The sequence below is a fragment of the Eptatretus burgeri genome, chromosome 11, assembly GCF_056783735.1.
Source record: "Eptatretus burgeri isolate ZD-2024b chromosome 11, Ebu_testis_v1, whole genome shotgun sequence".
NCBI classification, from domain to species: domain Eukaryota; kingdom Metazoa; phylum Chordata; class Myxini; order Myxiniformes; family Myxinidae; genus Eptatretus; species Eptatretus burgeri.
Window position 1 is genome coordinate 32,072,533 of NC_140971.1, and position 14,514 is coordinate 32,087,046.

At 43.3% G+C, this 14,514-nt stretch overlaps 2 protein-coding genes across 8 annotated transcripts in view; one reads left to right on the plus strand and one right to left on the minus strand.

Moving 5' to 3' along the window:
• PGGT1B (protein geranylgeranyltransferase type I subunit beta) overlaps positions 1-9,547 on the minus strand; it is a 30,058-nt gene extending 20,511 nt beyond the window's left edge. Inside the window, exons 1-6 of one of the 2 annotated variants that reach the window (XM_085845783.1) lie at positions 9,491-9,547; positions 9,023-9,182; positions 3,742-3,860; positions 3,551-3,618; positions 3,160-3,311; positions 100-232 (exon numbers count right to left, since the gene is read on the minus strand). In XM_085845783.1, the coding sequence (XP_085701909.1) occupies positions 100-232; positions 3,160-3,311; positions 3,551-3,618; positions 3,742-3,860; positions 9,023-9,162 (612 nt within the window). In that variant the 5' untranslated portion in view covers positions 9,163-9,182; positions 9,491-9,547. The other variant, XM_085845782.1, reaches the window with a different exon arrangement.
• Positions 9,508-14,514, plus strand: part of TUBGCP4 (tubulin gamma complex component 4) — a 57,773-nt gene continuing 52,766 nt past the window's right edge. For all 6 annotated transcript variants that reach the window (XM_085845774.1, XM_085845776.1, XM_085845775.1 and 3 more), the window contains exon 1: positions 9,508-9,699. In XM_085845774.1, coding sequence (XP_085701900.1) covers positions 9,622-9,699 — 78 coding nt within the window. In that variant the 5' untranslated portion in view covers positions 9,508-9,621. The remainder of the gene's footprint in view (positions 9,700-14,514) is intronic.

The following is a 14,514-nucleotide window of genomic DNA, read 5'->3' on the forward strand; positions in this document are numbered from 1 at the left end:
CCAGCGAACAAGTCAACACAAGGCACGTACCATAAGCAATGACCATGTGCTGATGCGAGTTAGTTTTAATGCACAAAGGATTGGGTGTCCCAGACTCACCATGCTCCTGCAGATGAAGTCTGTGGCTTTGTCTCTGTCGATTCCTGACCAGTCCGCCAGCATGTAACAAATGCAGCACGCACAGTACACAAAACGCATGTCGTTTTCACTGCCTTCGGGAACTGCACAGAAACTGTGGGGAAGTGAAACACAACGATAAGGAGGGTGGGAGAAGGGAATCGAAACATAGCTTATTCTTTCGTATGAAGCACATAAGGCTGCGGCTGTGCGATAGCTCGCCTACTCTTAACGAAGTACACCATGGGATCTTTAACGTCCACCAATGAATGTCGGCAGATGGGACGCAAGTTTAACGTCCATCCGAAGGAAGGCACACTCGCATTAATGCCTCGTCCTGCATGTGGCACACTAGGATGACAGTTTGTCGCTGGGCAGAGATTCAAACCCTGGCTAGATGGCTCAGAGCAAGTGTCTTGGCCATCCTGGCAGCCAAAACATACATACATTAATGCGATACTTATATGGCCCCCAAAGAAAAGCCAAAAATGAAGAGAAACTAAGAAGAGGGAAGGTTACTGAAATAAAGTTTGGAAAGAAGTCAAATGAGCTGCAACTAAGCGGTTCATAGATTACCCCCCCCCACCCCCTCCCTTAAAAGGCCTCAAAGTTATAGATTTATCATATGACCGTGCTGATGCCTCCATTTTTAACCTCCGCCATCGAGGATCGGAGGTTACTGTTTTCACCCCTTTCTGTTTGTTTGTTTGTGAACAGTATTACGGAAAAACTCCTCGACGGATTTCGACGAAACTTGGTGGGGGGATTAGGTATGGTCCAAGGATCATGCCATTAGATTTTGGACTTGGTCCAAAGTCCAATATGGCCGCTATGGCGGCCAATTTTAAAAAATATTTGAATTAATTTTTTTGTATTTCTACATGTTTTAAATGACTTCCAACCCCCCCTCCCCCCCCAAAAAAAAAATTGTTGGAGAAAAAAAATTTTTGCAACTTTTTTTTCAAAAAAATTTCGATTTTATTTTGCATTTCTACATGTTATAAGTGATTTCCAACAAAAAACATTCCAAAATTATAATTGCGGCTGATTTTGGAACTTCAGGTGGATATACCCACGTAAAATCAATTTCTGTCTCAAGGAATCTAGTTATGACGAATGAATTGAGTATGTAAAAGTTAAAAGTAAAAGGGAAAGTTGCAAACTATAACTCTGTGAGCACTGTTGACATCAAATTGAATGAATAGGATATCAGGTTCACTTGAGTTACCTAGCAGTATTGGCGGCGGAGGTTTTGCACTCTACCGAGTGCTCCCCCTCTAGTTTTTTTATTGCACCAGTCAGAATTTTATGTTCTACAGACTTTAAAGATAGAGGAGGAGTTGCAATACAAATCATTCCCACACATGAAAACACACGAGATAACACCGGACTTCATTTTCGCAAAACACGGCCACTGAGCTTGGGGAGAAGGGGGAGGGGAGGAGTGACGTCACTTGCCAGAGCATTCTAGGTATTGGCGATGCCATGTTTATGATGTCGTTTTTTCTCTCTGCTCTCAGCAGGGCAATTAAGGAGGGATTTCATCCTTTCCATGGATGCCAACCTATGCGCTTTCTCCATGCTTTATCCTGTACGAGTCTAAACGGTAAGAGTCGAGCGATGAAACGGCACATACTATTTGGAATGATTTTGCCAGGGTCAGAATCGAACCGCTGACCTCCCAGACTCAGCGCAGACACTCGAACCGTGATGCCGCAGAGCGTTTTCAACAAGCGATTCTGTGATATAGGAATCTATACATCCATTACATTCAGTAGAAAAGTGCATCCTGTTTTCCATAAATTAATGCAAAAGCAGATTTTGCAATGAGGATTACATCTAATAATGATCAGAAATATTTATTTGATTGGAAGATAAGAGTAAAAATTTCAGAGGCTTTTTTTTTGGTACACATGGGCGAGGCTTGTGGAAGAGCTTGAGCAGAATCGACTGGAACAGAATGGAAAGGGGGAAAACACCATCAGCAGAGTAGAAGTGAGAGTGAGGTCAAGGGGAGGGGGAGGACATGTGGCGATGAAAAAGCTGCACACAATCTGAATGAAATACAGCAAGAAGAGGAAGGGGGAAATGGGGATGAAATGGAAAAGGACAACTAACAAGCCAAAAGAGGTGAGGGAGAGAGAGGGGGGAAAAAGAAAACTTGAACAACATGGAAAAAAGGAGTGCTTGGGAATGAGGTCATTTGGGGTGAGCCCAAAACTATCCAACTCTGAGACACGGGATCAAAATAAATAGAGCGAGCACGAAAAAAATACGTAGGGGTGAGCACTCAATACGAAGAACAATCGACCAACAGAGAACATAAATTGAAGGCAACACAGACGAATCCAGAACGAATATTTCGTTTTTGGAAGCAGATCTCTCCGGAGGACTAAGAGAAGCGACCTCAACCAGGAAAAACGCTCTTGCTTGAGACACACATTTATTTGCTTTCCCCAATGATATACTAATTGTCGCAACATAACACGGTACACCATTATTTGCATTTCCTCATGAATAACAGATCTTGGAGGTTCAGTTGTAAAACAAACCGTATATGATTTACCTGTGTTAAGGATCGATGGAGTTTTCCAAACACAATATAGCCAAAAAATTTTTTAACAGTTTAACCCTTTGAACCCTAGCGGCCGTTTTACCAGCCGCTATTGAAACCTCCATATACCCGAGTGACCGGATTTTTCTCCAGGGAGGCCAGGGTGGGGGAGCCGAAAGTCCAAGGAGCTCAGGGTTCAAAGGGTTAACATGATGCTCAATGTGCAACACCCTTAAAAGGGGCAGATAATCATCTTTACGAATAATATTTCGATGACCTTAATTCTCAAGACATTCATTTCAAACAACACTGATCATGCTGAAGCCATCAAACTAACAGACGATGCCCCTCACCACACAATGAAATGGAAGTATTGACTGTGACAAAGGTTTACATGAAAGTTTAAAAACTACTGATTGCTGTTCTGTTAAACAAAGTCTGTGCTGTTATTGGATTGGTTTGTTAGAATGGTCAAATGCTTCACAAACCTGCCATCCGACAGCTGCAAGGCACGCAGGCCAGCGACGCAGGCTTTCTTGTTAACTCCTGACAAGTCATCGCCAAGGATAAGTAAGGTTGCCAGGCCCGTGTAAGTCATTGTGATGTGAGCACTATCGTAAGGATGCGCGAACTCTGTGGCCTGCGAGGCAAACGCTGGTCAAGATCGTGATATCGTGGATATAAAGCAGAACATGGGTGCGGTGGTGTCTTTGTCCACCTGTAATGCCTACATAGGTTAGGTCTTTGACAACTCATCCACCCACATTCAACCTGCAGCACTTCATACTATACTGCACACATCAGACAAAAACCTCAAGATAGAGCCACACCAAATGACCTCGAATAGTTTACATGTTGAAGGTGTACAAAATTGCTCACCAGTGCATTGCCAGCTGTCACTCCGAGATATGAAGAGCCACGGAAGCCACAGTTGTGCAGATTTGATTCTGCAAATGAAAGGCATGAAGAACAAGGTAAAACACAAGTGTGGCAATTAAAGCTTCCTGCATTCATTGCAGGGATAGTGTTGGATTAGCTTTGTGCCGAACGCTCCAAAACGCAACACGTACCATGTCTGTCCGGAAGAACTTGCAGAGAGTAAACCCAACGAATTACACTTTCCCGGTCGACTTCATCCAAGGCACCAAGAATATCCAAGCCAGAAATTGCAAAAAACGCAATTGTTAACCTGTTTGGGGTGCGGTGTGGGAGAGGTGGAGTTAACAACTTTCAATCGATCTATCCTAAAATGTGCTAGCTACAACACAGGTATACTTTATTGTTTGTTTGCAAAGGTAAATGTATACGAATAGCACAAAAAAGCAACCACTCCCCACCCCAAGCACACAAATACGTAGAATATCCACATATTTATACCCTTCTCTTATTAAACGGCAGTATTTTTCGAAAATGGTCAAAAAAAAGTGATACCCGTGCCGGTATAAAAATTTCCAATGTAGTAAACAAAATAGGCTGGACTGACCCAGCTTGGCCCAGAACCACTTTTCCTTTGTTAAATAGCACAACTGTGTCTTTTTTATTGACATAGAGAAACATTTGTACGGTTTCACAGTATAGGCAATATATAGACAATGAGTTTTGTCATAACCTGTCCACAATTTTTTGAAATATCGTGCGATATATCTTTTTGGTCCTATCTCTCAATGGTGAAGAAGAGTCACTGAACAACAAAAAAAAAACCCCAAAAAAACAAGTTCATCCTTGTTACACACCCAAAATGTCCAACAAATTTCGTCAGAATCCGTACATAACTTTTTGAGATATCATGCTCTATGTTGTGCCAGTTTTCAGAGACCCTGGGGAGGCATGTACCAACACATGAGGGTTCCCCTAGTGTAGTTATATCTGTAGTATATCCTCTATCTAAATTAACTCTCCCCTCGTATCACAAGAAAGGGGAAATGTACGTTATGTTTGTGTAGAACACTTGAACCCCTCTCCTCTCCTCTCCAACATTAAAAAAAACCAATGGTACGAACCAATAAGTCACGAAACAGCAGCATAAAGGACTGCGGACTCATACAGTGGGGCGAGGGGAGGGGGAGGGAACACCACCAGCCTCGACCGCAAACACCCTCTCCCTGATCAACAGCAAAGCTGCAGGAGCTGTACTCAGCCAATGAACATCGCCTGGATACAGGACTGGCCAAAGGGGAGACAGCCCTCTGGCAGATTTGAATAGCGCGAGACAAACCTGGGAGAGGCTAAAGCATAATTTGGGAGTGCAGCTTGGAGGCTGCCTAGTCCCCAAGCCATGCCTCTCCCAGGCGCCATACAAGTCGGGAGATTTGAAGACTGCATAGCTGGCATGTCTGGGAAATCTACGAGAACCAACAAGGACTGACCCTGCGAGGATGAACGAGCTGGTGAACATGGTGCAGCGGATGGCTGGCGAAGGGACCAAGGAGCGGGGATTTCCTGAACGTGCTGGCAACGACACACTAATTTATGCTATCTGTCTCTTGCTTTCCCTAAATCAAATGCATTCACTTTTAATGCACAGAGCATCCGCAATAAAGCCCTCGTCCTTTTTAGGGCTGGGATACTGATTCACATTTCACACTTTCCTCTAAAGTATGACATGCATTCACCATTTGCACCTCTCCCTACACTGTGCATTAAATCCTCTACCCTTCTCTTCTTTCTCCTTCTCCTTCTCTCCTATCTTTTGTTGAGACCAACATAAGCCCACTGGCTTGAGTCAGGTGAGCGAGAGGCCGACTACGCCTCAAACTTTTCTCTCCTTCTCTCTGTACCTCTTTCTTACCCAGTTTCCCCAGAATGAATGAGGTGCCTGTGTTATAGAAACAGAGTGATTGAATAAGACTGGGCTTCTGTGCTAGGGGTAAGAGCTTTCTTGAACTGTGACACTGCTTGTAAATACGCACTCCTTGATGATCTATATAAACCATTTCCCAAACTGCCTGATCATCTTCTTCCATTGGTTGGAACACAATTTGTGTATAGTGAGAAAAGAGGGGGTTCTATCCATCCATCCATCCATTGGGACCATACTCTGTGCAGAGTGTTGGTGCTGCCTAATCAGTCTCCTTGGCTATTGGGTACAATCCTGGATGGGATTGTACCTGGATGGGTACAATCCACTCTGACACAGGATACCAGCAAGCTGGCATTCATTTTGCTGACCTCAGAAGGATGACAGGCAGAGTCAACCCCACCTGGTATTAATTCAACAGCGAAGGGGGATTTGAACTCAGGATCCTAGGATCCCAAGCCCAACACCAGGCATAGAGGGGTTCAGCCCCACCATTTTGTTGTGGTCAGCCATAACCAACGTTCCATTTAAAGTATCGCTCGGCAATTTGATTAACAGCACTGGAGCGTTGGGAAGCACAGTCCTTATCTAGGGTGATTAATTTGCTGGTAAGGTAAAGCGGGATTTGGATGCCGGACCCGACCTTCATGAAGCGTCTCAAATGGCATATGTTGTTGCTTCGCAACCCATCGTGCCACGGAGTTATCCGCGGTCCATCGGCTTCAGGGTCATTGGCTGGGAAGTGGGTCCGAGAACTCCCCTCATGACCCCTACAGACCCTGAACCCATAACATCATTTTTGGCCCTACCTCTCATTGGTGAGGAATCACTTGAAAAATTTTCGGATCCAGATCAGGATCTTGTATACAAAGTCGAAGCTCACGGAATCTTCACCAAAACCTAATCAATTCATCCTCATCACACATCCAACCTGTCCACCAAGTTTCATCCAAATCTGTCCTTATCGCTTTGAGAAATCCTGCTCACAGACAGATAGACAGACAAACATGGGTGATTGCATAACCTCCGTCCACCTTTGGTGGCAGAGGTAAAAACCTTGGTGATAATTTATCTTTGAGTTGGAAATTTTTGTTTTCAAACAAATTAGTTGCTTTAACGAAGAGTTAGTTATACCTAGCATCCTGAACTATTACAAATTCCTTCCTTCAATCACTCCCCTTACTCCCATCACCTTCTCATCCCCCCACCCCCCTCCCCTTATCCATCAATGCATCTAGCCATTGGAAAGGAATGAAAATCACTCAATCAAATGAAACTACAAAACATTATCACGATTCCATTGCTTTTCAAAATGTCCTTATCTCGTACTTCTTCGCCAACGACTACTACTACTACTACTACTACTACTACTACTACTACTACTACTACTACTACTACTACTACTACTACTACCACTACTTCGACCACCCCAATTATTTCCCCCCTTGTGTGAAGTTGGCTGGGGAGAGATTTTGCCCCAAGTACTTTAAGAACAAACTTGACAGTCAACTGAAGGTGGCAGGAATTTATAATTTGTTAAGAGTGCCGGCAATAACTCACCTGCTCTTTACGAAAGATGCCGTGGGATGTTTGGTGTCCACCAACTAATGCTAGTGGATGGGACACCGAGCTTAACATCCATCCAGGGGATTGTGCACTTTGTGATGCAACGCTCAGATTGGGAAGCACCAAATCGACAGTTTATGGTCACGTCGAGAAGAGAATTCAGACGAGATGGCTCAAAAGGTAAGTTTACCTCCTCTGTAAAATGCTATTGTTGAGACTTGGAATCATAATTTACACTATTATCCTTTGTTTTGATTCAATTGTGTATTCTTACATTGGTCCAAGGCTCATGGAGAAGCTTGTACATTATTGTAAGATATCACATGCAAGACAAAGACATTGGTCGACATCACCTAGTTTTACGTGAATTACAAGGACATTAGTCGACGATGGACATATGGGATTTGAACCTTGGTTGCAATGTTATGAGATGGCAACACTATCAGGTCAACCCAATTTATACCTTTGAATTACTGTGCCTTCTTGTCCCTCTTTTTACCTCCTCCACCTCCCACCCCATTCCTCTCCCCACCCCTCTCTCTCTTTCCTCAACTGGAGTCCTATGAGGTCCTCATAACCTGATGATTTGAAAGACGTGGAAGAAGGACGGTGAAAGATAGAAATGGAGGCACACCATTCAATGTGGATGTGCACACCCATCAAGGGAGTGGGGAAATAGAAAATATAACGACTATGAGTGAAAAAAAAAACAGAAAGAGCTCGAGAAGAATGATTGATTATGTGCTCTGCTCGAAGATGGGTCTTTGGCTGCTTTGAAACGAGGTGGTTTGCCATTGCCTTCCCAGCAATTAGTCAGGGTTTCCACAACAGCCACAGGCTGCACACAAAACGACATTGCTTGGGCAGTGGGAGAAAAGGGAGCAGACGGAATTGAAATGCACCGTCGTCGGGCTCATGGCAAGCAAGACCAAGCAGACTCACTGAACAGAATCCTCCCTGCTGAACCAGAGCCTTCAGAACACCGAAAACTAAACACCTTTCACAGATAACCTGATGAGGTCCAAGCGCGTCGACATCGTCACCAGCAAGGCCAACAGAACTGTCGGCTTTCTCAGAAGGGCTTTAGGTGACTGCAGTCCTCAGGTAAAGGTGGCTGCCCGTAACACTGCGGTCAGACCTGAATGAGAGTACGCATCAACAGCGTGGGGACCACATCTCCAGAAGGATGCGCAACAAGTAGAACAAGTGCAGAGAAGGGACGACGGATTCATCCGTGGTTACCATGGTGATATGATGCCTGGATGTGAAGAGAAATAGTTGCGTGACCTCCGATGGAGAAGCCTGGAGGACAGAAGGATGGTCAGCGGGCTTAATATGCCGTACAATATCAACGACGGCTCGGCAGAGATCAACAAGCTCAAGTGTTTACAACATGGAGATACGAGAACTCGGGGATCTCAGGATTTTACCAAGAGGCGCTCGGCCAACCGACCCTCTGGTGGTTGAAACCAGTGGTGGTGACCCTCTGGTGGTTGAAACCAGTGGTGGTGACTCTGGTGGTTGAAACCAGTGGTGACTGGTGGTGGAGACTCTCTGGTGGTTGAAACCAGTGGTGACTGGTGACTCTCTGGTGGTTGAAACCAGTGGTGACTGGTGGTGGAGACTCTCTGGTAGTTGAAACCAGTGGTGGTGACTCTCTGGTGGTTGAAACCAGTAGTGACTGGTGGTGGAGACTCTCTGGTAGTTGAAACCAGTGGAGACTCTCTGGTGGTTGAAACCAGTGGTGACTGGTGGTGGAGACTCTCTGGTGGTTGAAACCAGTGGTGACTGGTGACTCTCTGGTGGTTGAAACCAGTGATGACTGGTGGTGGTGACTCCCTGGTGGTTGAAACCAGGCACCAAGTACCACAGTCACGTACAAGGACCTCTTCAATTTGAAGAAGAACCTCCATTACCACCTCCCCCACCCCATGCAACGACAACAACCACCACCACCACCACCACAATGAAGAGTATTCAAAACCCACCTGCTCGTCTCCAAGTAGGCGAAACTGTCGGGAAGAGCAGTCAAACAGCGAGAGAAGAAGGCGACGTGTCTCCGAGCTTGGAGCAGCTCCGCAGGATCCTCATCCTCCAGAGGTAGTGGTGCAGTCGAGGTAGTCGACATAACAAAATCCCGAACAAACACTGTAATAGTAAATAAATAAATAAATATCTATACGGTGTAATTAATTAGATGTCGGACATCGCACAACGTTAAACCAACCACCGACATTTATGATCCTCATCTGATCTCCTTAAATCCTTAATACGAGCTTCGCATATTTACCTTATCGTTTTATACAGTAGCAGTTATAATGCTGCGGTGAAGTTGCCGAGAATAAGTGAGATAAATACAAATAGCACGAACAAACAGAGAGAGAGGGTAAATTATGCTGCAGGAACAATTATATATGTATATATATATATATATATTTATAGAGAGAGCACATTACCGGAGTAACCTCTGACCCGGAAGTGTTGCCGGTCGGCTGGGTTACGCGTGACGTCACGTCCGGTGACGGAATGACGGTTGCTGGATCGCTTGAAGGATCATGATCCCAAGATCCCGCTCAGAAGCAGCACGATGATCCACGAATTGTTGATGGCGTTGAGCGGTTTTCCGGGTGGGGTGTTCGTTTGGAAGCCGACAACGGGCTTGCAGGTCTCTCCACTGAGCACAGCTTCCTTGTTGGCGATTTATCATTATATCCATCCGTGTAGCATCGTCCCCGCTCCATATACCCGTGGAGTATCGGGGTCCGCGAGTAATTTTACATGTACATGTAGCATTGTCTAATGCACGTCTCCCTGGGTCGGTCCAAACCTGTGTGTGTGTGTGTGTGTGTGTGTGTGTGTGTGTGTGTGTGTGTGTGTGTGTGTGTGTGTGTGTGTGTGTGTGTGTGTGTGTGTGTGTGTGTGTGTGTGTGTGTGTGTGTGTGTGTGTGTGTGTGTGTATCTGTGTCTATCTGTGTGTCTATCTGTGTGTCTATCTGTGTGTCTATCTGTGTGTCTGGCTTTCTTCTTGGTACTAATGTGCAGTAATCGGTCTTTATTTTGATTTGTATCTCCATCTGATCTGGCATTATCCGCCACTGTGTCCACTTAACGTTGTCTGCCACCTTGTATTTCCATCTGATCTAACGTTATCTGCCACTTTGTTTATCTAACATTGTACACCACTTTGTCCATATAACCTTGTCTGCCACTTTGTTTATCTAACATTGTTCACCACTTTGTCCATATAACCTTGTCTGCCACTTTGTTTTTCCAACATTGTTCACCACTTTGTCCATATAACCTTGTCTGCCACTTTGTTTATCTAACATTGTACACCACTTTGTCCATATAACCTTGTCTGCCACTTTGTTTATCTAACATTGTTCACCACTTTGTCCATATAACCTTGTCTGCCACTTTGTTTATCTAACATTGAACACCACTTTGTCCATATAACCTTGTCTGCCACTTTGTTTATCTAACATTGTTCACCACTTTGTCCATATAACCTTGTCTGCCACTTTGTTTTTCCAACATTGTACACCACTTTGTCCATATAACCTTGTCTGCCACTTTGTTTATCTAACATTGAACACCACTTTGTCCATATAACCTTGTCTGCCACTTTGTTTATCTAACATTGAACACCACTTTGTCCATATAACCTTGTCTGCCACTTTGTTTATCTAACATTGAACACCACTTTGTCCATATATAACCTTGTCCGCCACTTTGTTTATCTAATATTGTACACCACTTTGTCCCTATAACCTTGTCCGCCACTTTGTTTATCTAACATTGTACACCACTTTGTCCATATAACCTTGTCCGCCACTTTGTTTATCTAACATTGTTCACCACTTTGTCCACATAACCTTGTCCACCACTTTGTTTATCTAACATTGTACACCACTTTGTCCCTATAACCTTGTCCGCCACTTTGTTTATCTAACATTGTACACCACTTTGTCCATATAACCTTGTCTGCCACTTTGTTTATCTAACATTGTACACCACTTTGTCCATATAACCTTGTCCGCCACTTTGTTTATCTAACATTGTACACCACTTTGTCCCTATAACCTTGTCCGCCACTTTGTTTATCTAACATTGTACACCACTTTGTCCATATAACCTTGTCCGCCACTTTGTTTATCTAACATTGTTCACCACTTTGTCCATATAACCTTGTCTTCCACTTTGTTTATCTAACATTGTTCACCACTTTGTCCATATAACCTTGTCTGCCACTTTGTTTTTCCAACATTGTACACCACTTTGTCCATATAACCTTGTCTTCCACTTTGTTTATCTAACATTGAACACCACTTTGTCCATATATAACCTTGTCCGCCACTTTGTTTATCTAACATTGTACACCACTTTGTCCATATAACCTTGTCCGCCACTTTGTTTATCTAACATTGTACACCACTTTGTCCCTATAACCTTGTCCGCCACTTTGTTTATCTAACATTGTACACCACTTTGTCCATATAACCTTGTCTGCCACTTTCTTTATCTAACATTGTACACCACTTTGTCCATATAACCTTGTCCGCCACTTTGTTTATCTAACATTGTACACCACTTTGTCCATATAACCTTATCTGCCACTTTGTTTATCTAACATTGTACACCACTTTGTCCATATATAACCTTGTCCGCCACTTTGTTTATCTAACATTGTTCACCACTTTGTCCACATAACCTTGTCCGCCACTTTGTTTATCTAACATTGTACACCACTTTGTCCATATAACCTTATCTGCCACTTTGTTTATCTAACATTGTACACCACTTTGTCCATATATAACCTTGTCCGCCACTTTGTTTATCTAACATTGTTCACCACTTTGTCCACATAACCTTGTCCGCCACTTTGTTTATCTAACATTGTACACCACTTTGTCCATATAACCTTGTCTGCCACTTTGTTTATCTAACATTGTACACCACTTTGTCCATATAACCTTGTCCGCCACTTTGTTTATCTAACATTGTACACCACTTTGTCCCTATAACCTTGTCCGCCACTTTGTTTATCTAACATTGTACACCACTTTGTCCATATAACCTTGTCCGCCACTTTGTTTATCTAACATTGTTCACCACTTTGTCCATATATAACCTTGTCCGCCACTTTGTTAATCCAACATTGTACACCACTTTGTCCATATAACCTTGTCCGCCACTTTGTTTATCCAACATTGTACACCACTTTGTGCATATAACCTTGTCCGCCACTTTGTTTATCCAACATTTGTTTATCTAACATTGTACACCACTTTGTCCATATAACCTTGTCCGCCACTTTGTTTATCTAACATTGTTCACCACTTTGTCCATATATAACCTTGTCCGCCACTTTGTTAATCCAACATTGTACACCACTTTGTCCATATAACCTTGTCCGCCACTTTGTCCATCTAACATTGTCTGCCACCTTGTATTTCCATCTGATCTAACATTATCTGCCACTTTGTCCATCTAGCATTGTCCACCTCTTTGTCCATCTAACATTTTGGATCGTCACTGAGCCCCGGACAGCCTCCAACTGCAGTTTGTTTGTGGTAATGTTCCCAAGGATGTTTTTTTTTAAGATCTGTGTGAGGTTCTTCCTTATTATTCCCATTGCTCCAATTATCACTGGTACAATTTCATTGATCTTCGGCTTCCAAGATCTTTCTTTTCATGTCATTTTTCACGTCTTGATATTTGGTCATTTTCTTGATTTCTGTGTTATTTCGACCGAAATCACTGGGTACTGAAACCTCAATTCGCAATGCCTTCTTGTCCTTTTTGTATCTGAACACGAGTACCATGTTCGGTCCGCTGTGCATTGTTTTCTGTGTTCACGCTCGAAGGGATCATCAGGTCGGATATGAGCATTATTTTCTTGTTTTAAATTATTGATTTTGGTTGGTGCTTCCATGAGTTTTGTGGAACTAGGATATTGAAATTTCTAGATGCACCAGTGGATTACTCAACATACCTTGTTGTGCCTTTGTGTGTACAGCTGTTCTGACATGAGTTTGTTTTTACATCCCGATAGGAGGTGGCTCATGCTTTCTCTATATCTACCTTGCAGAATCTACACTTGTCCAATTGGCTCAGTCCTGCCATTGTTTTAAAGCCATTCGTGTCGGTGATTGAGTTGACCTCTTGAGCTGACCTCTTTGTCTTTCCACAATCTGTCCGTTTTTTTTTAATCTTTTTGATATATTTCCCTGCTCTTTTATCTTTCTCCCAGTTGTCACTATGAATCTGTTGCTATTTCATCCTATATTTTTCTTTTGTCGTTTTTGCAATCATTGGCGCTGTTATGTATTTGTAGCTGTTTCAGTTTGGTGTGTGACATCTTACATTCGCACCTATTTTTGGATTTTTTTTTTATCATGGTCAATGTATTGAGGGAAGTGGCTGAGCAGGTAAGCGAGATGTTAACGGATATTTTCAATAGTTCCCTGGAGTCAGGACAGGTACCGGAGGATTGGAGAGTAGCAAATGTAACACCATTATTACAGAAAGGATCCAAAGAAGAATTGGGAAATTATAGACCTGTTAGTTTGACTTCAGTTGTGGGGAAGGTGTTGGAGACATTAATTAAAGACCAGATGAGGAACCATATAAAATAAATACAAACCAATTAAAGGTAGTCAGCATGGGTTTACCAAAGGTAGTTCCTATTTAACAAATCTTTTAGAGTTCTGTGAAGCAGTGTCTGATTGGGTGGATGAGGGAAAGGCAGTGGACATGGTATATCTAGACTTAAAGAAGGCATTTAATAAGGTACCACATCGGAGGTTGTTAGACAAGGTGAGGGTTTGTGGAATGGCTGGTCAGGTAGCTAATTGGATTGCAAACTGGCTTTGTGGTTGGAAGCAAAGAGTGGCTGTGAGTGGATGTCTTGCTGGGGGGAAAGAAGTAGCGGGGTACCTCAGGTATCAGTACTCGGACCATTACTATTCATTATTTACATGAATGATTTGGATAGTGGGGTGAAGAGTGAGCTTTCCAAATTTGTAGCTGACACAAAGCTTGGAGGTAAAGTGGATAGCAGAGGAGGTGGTGATCAGATACAGGAAAGTATTGATACTTCCATAGATTGGGAAAAAGATTGGAAGATGGAATTTAACCTGAGCAAGTATAAGGTGTTGGGGATGGGAAAGAACAATGAAAATAGAGATTACAAGATGCACAGGGTCATTTTGAAGCGTGTCACACAGGAGTAGGATCTGGGGGTGGTAATAGATACGGGAGGTAAGCAAGCAGCACAACGCCAGGCAGCTATAGGCAGAGCAAATAGGGTTTTAGGTTGTATTCGGAGGGGGGTCATTTATAACTCAAAAGAGGTGGTGTTAACATTGTACAGGAATTTAGTGAGGGCCACATCTAGAATATTGTGTGCAGTTTTGGTCACCACAACTCAGGAAGGACATAGATGCCACGGAGAAGGTTCAGCGCAGGGCCACTAGAT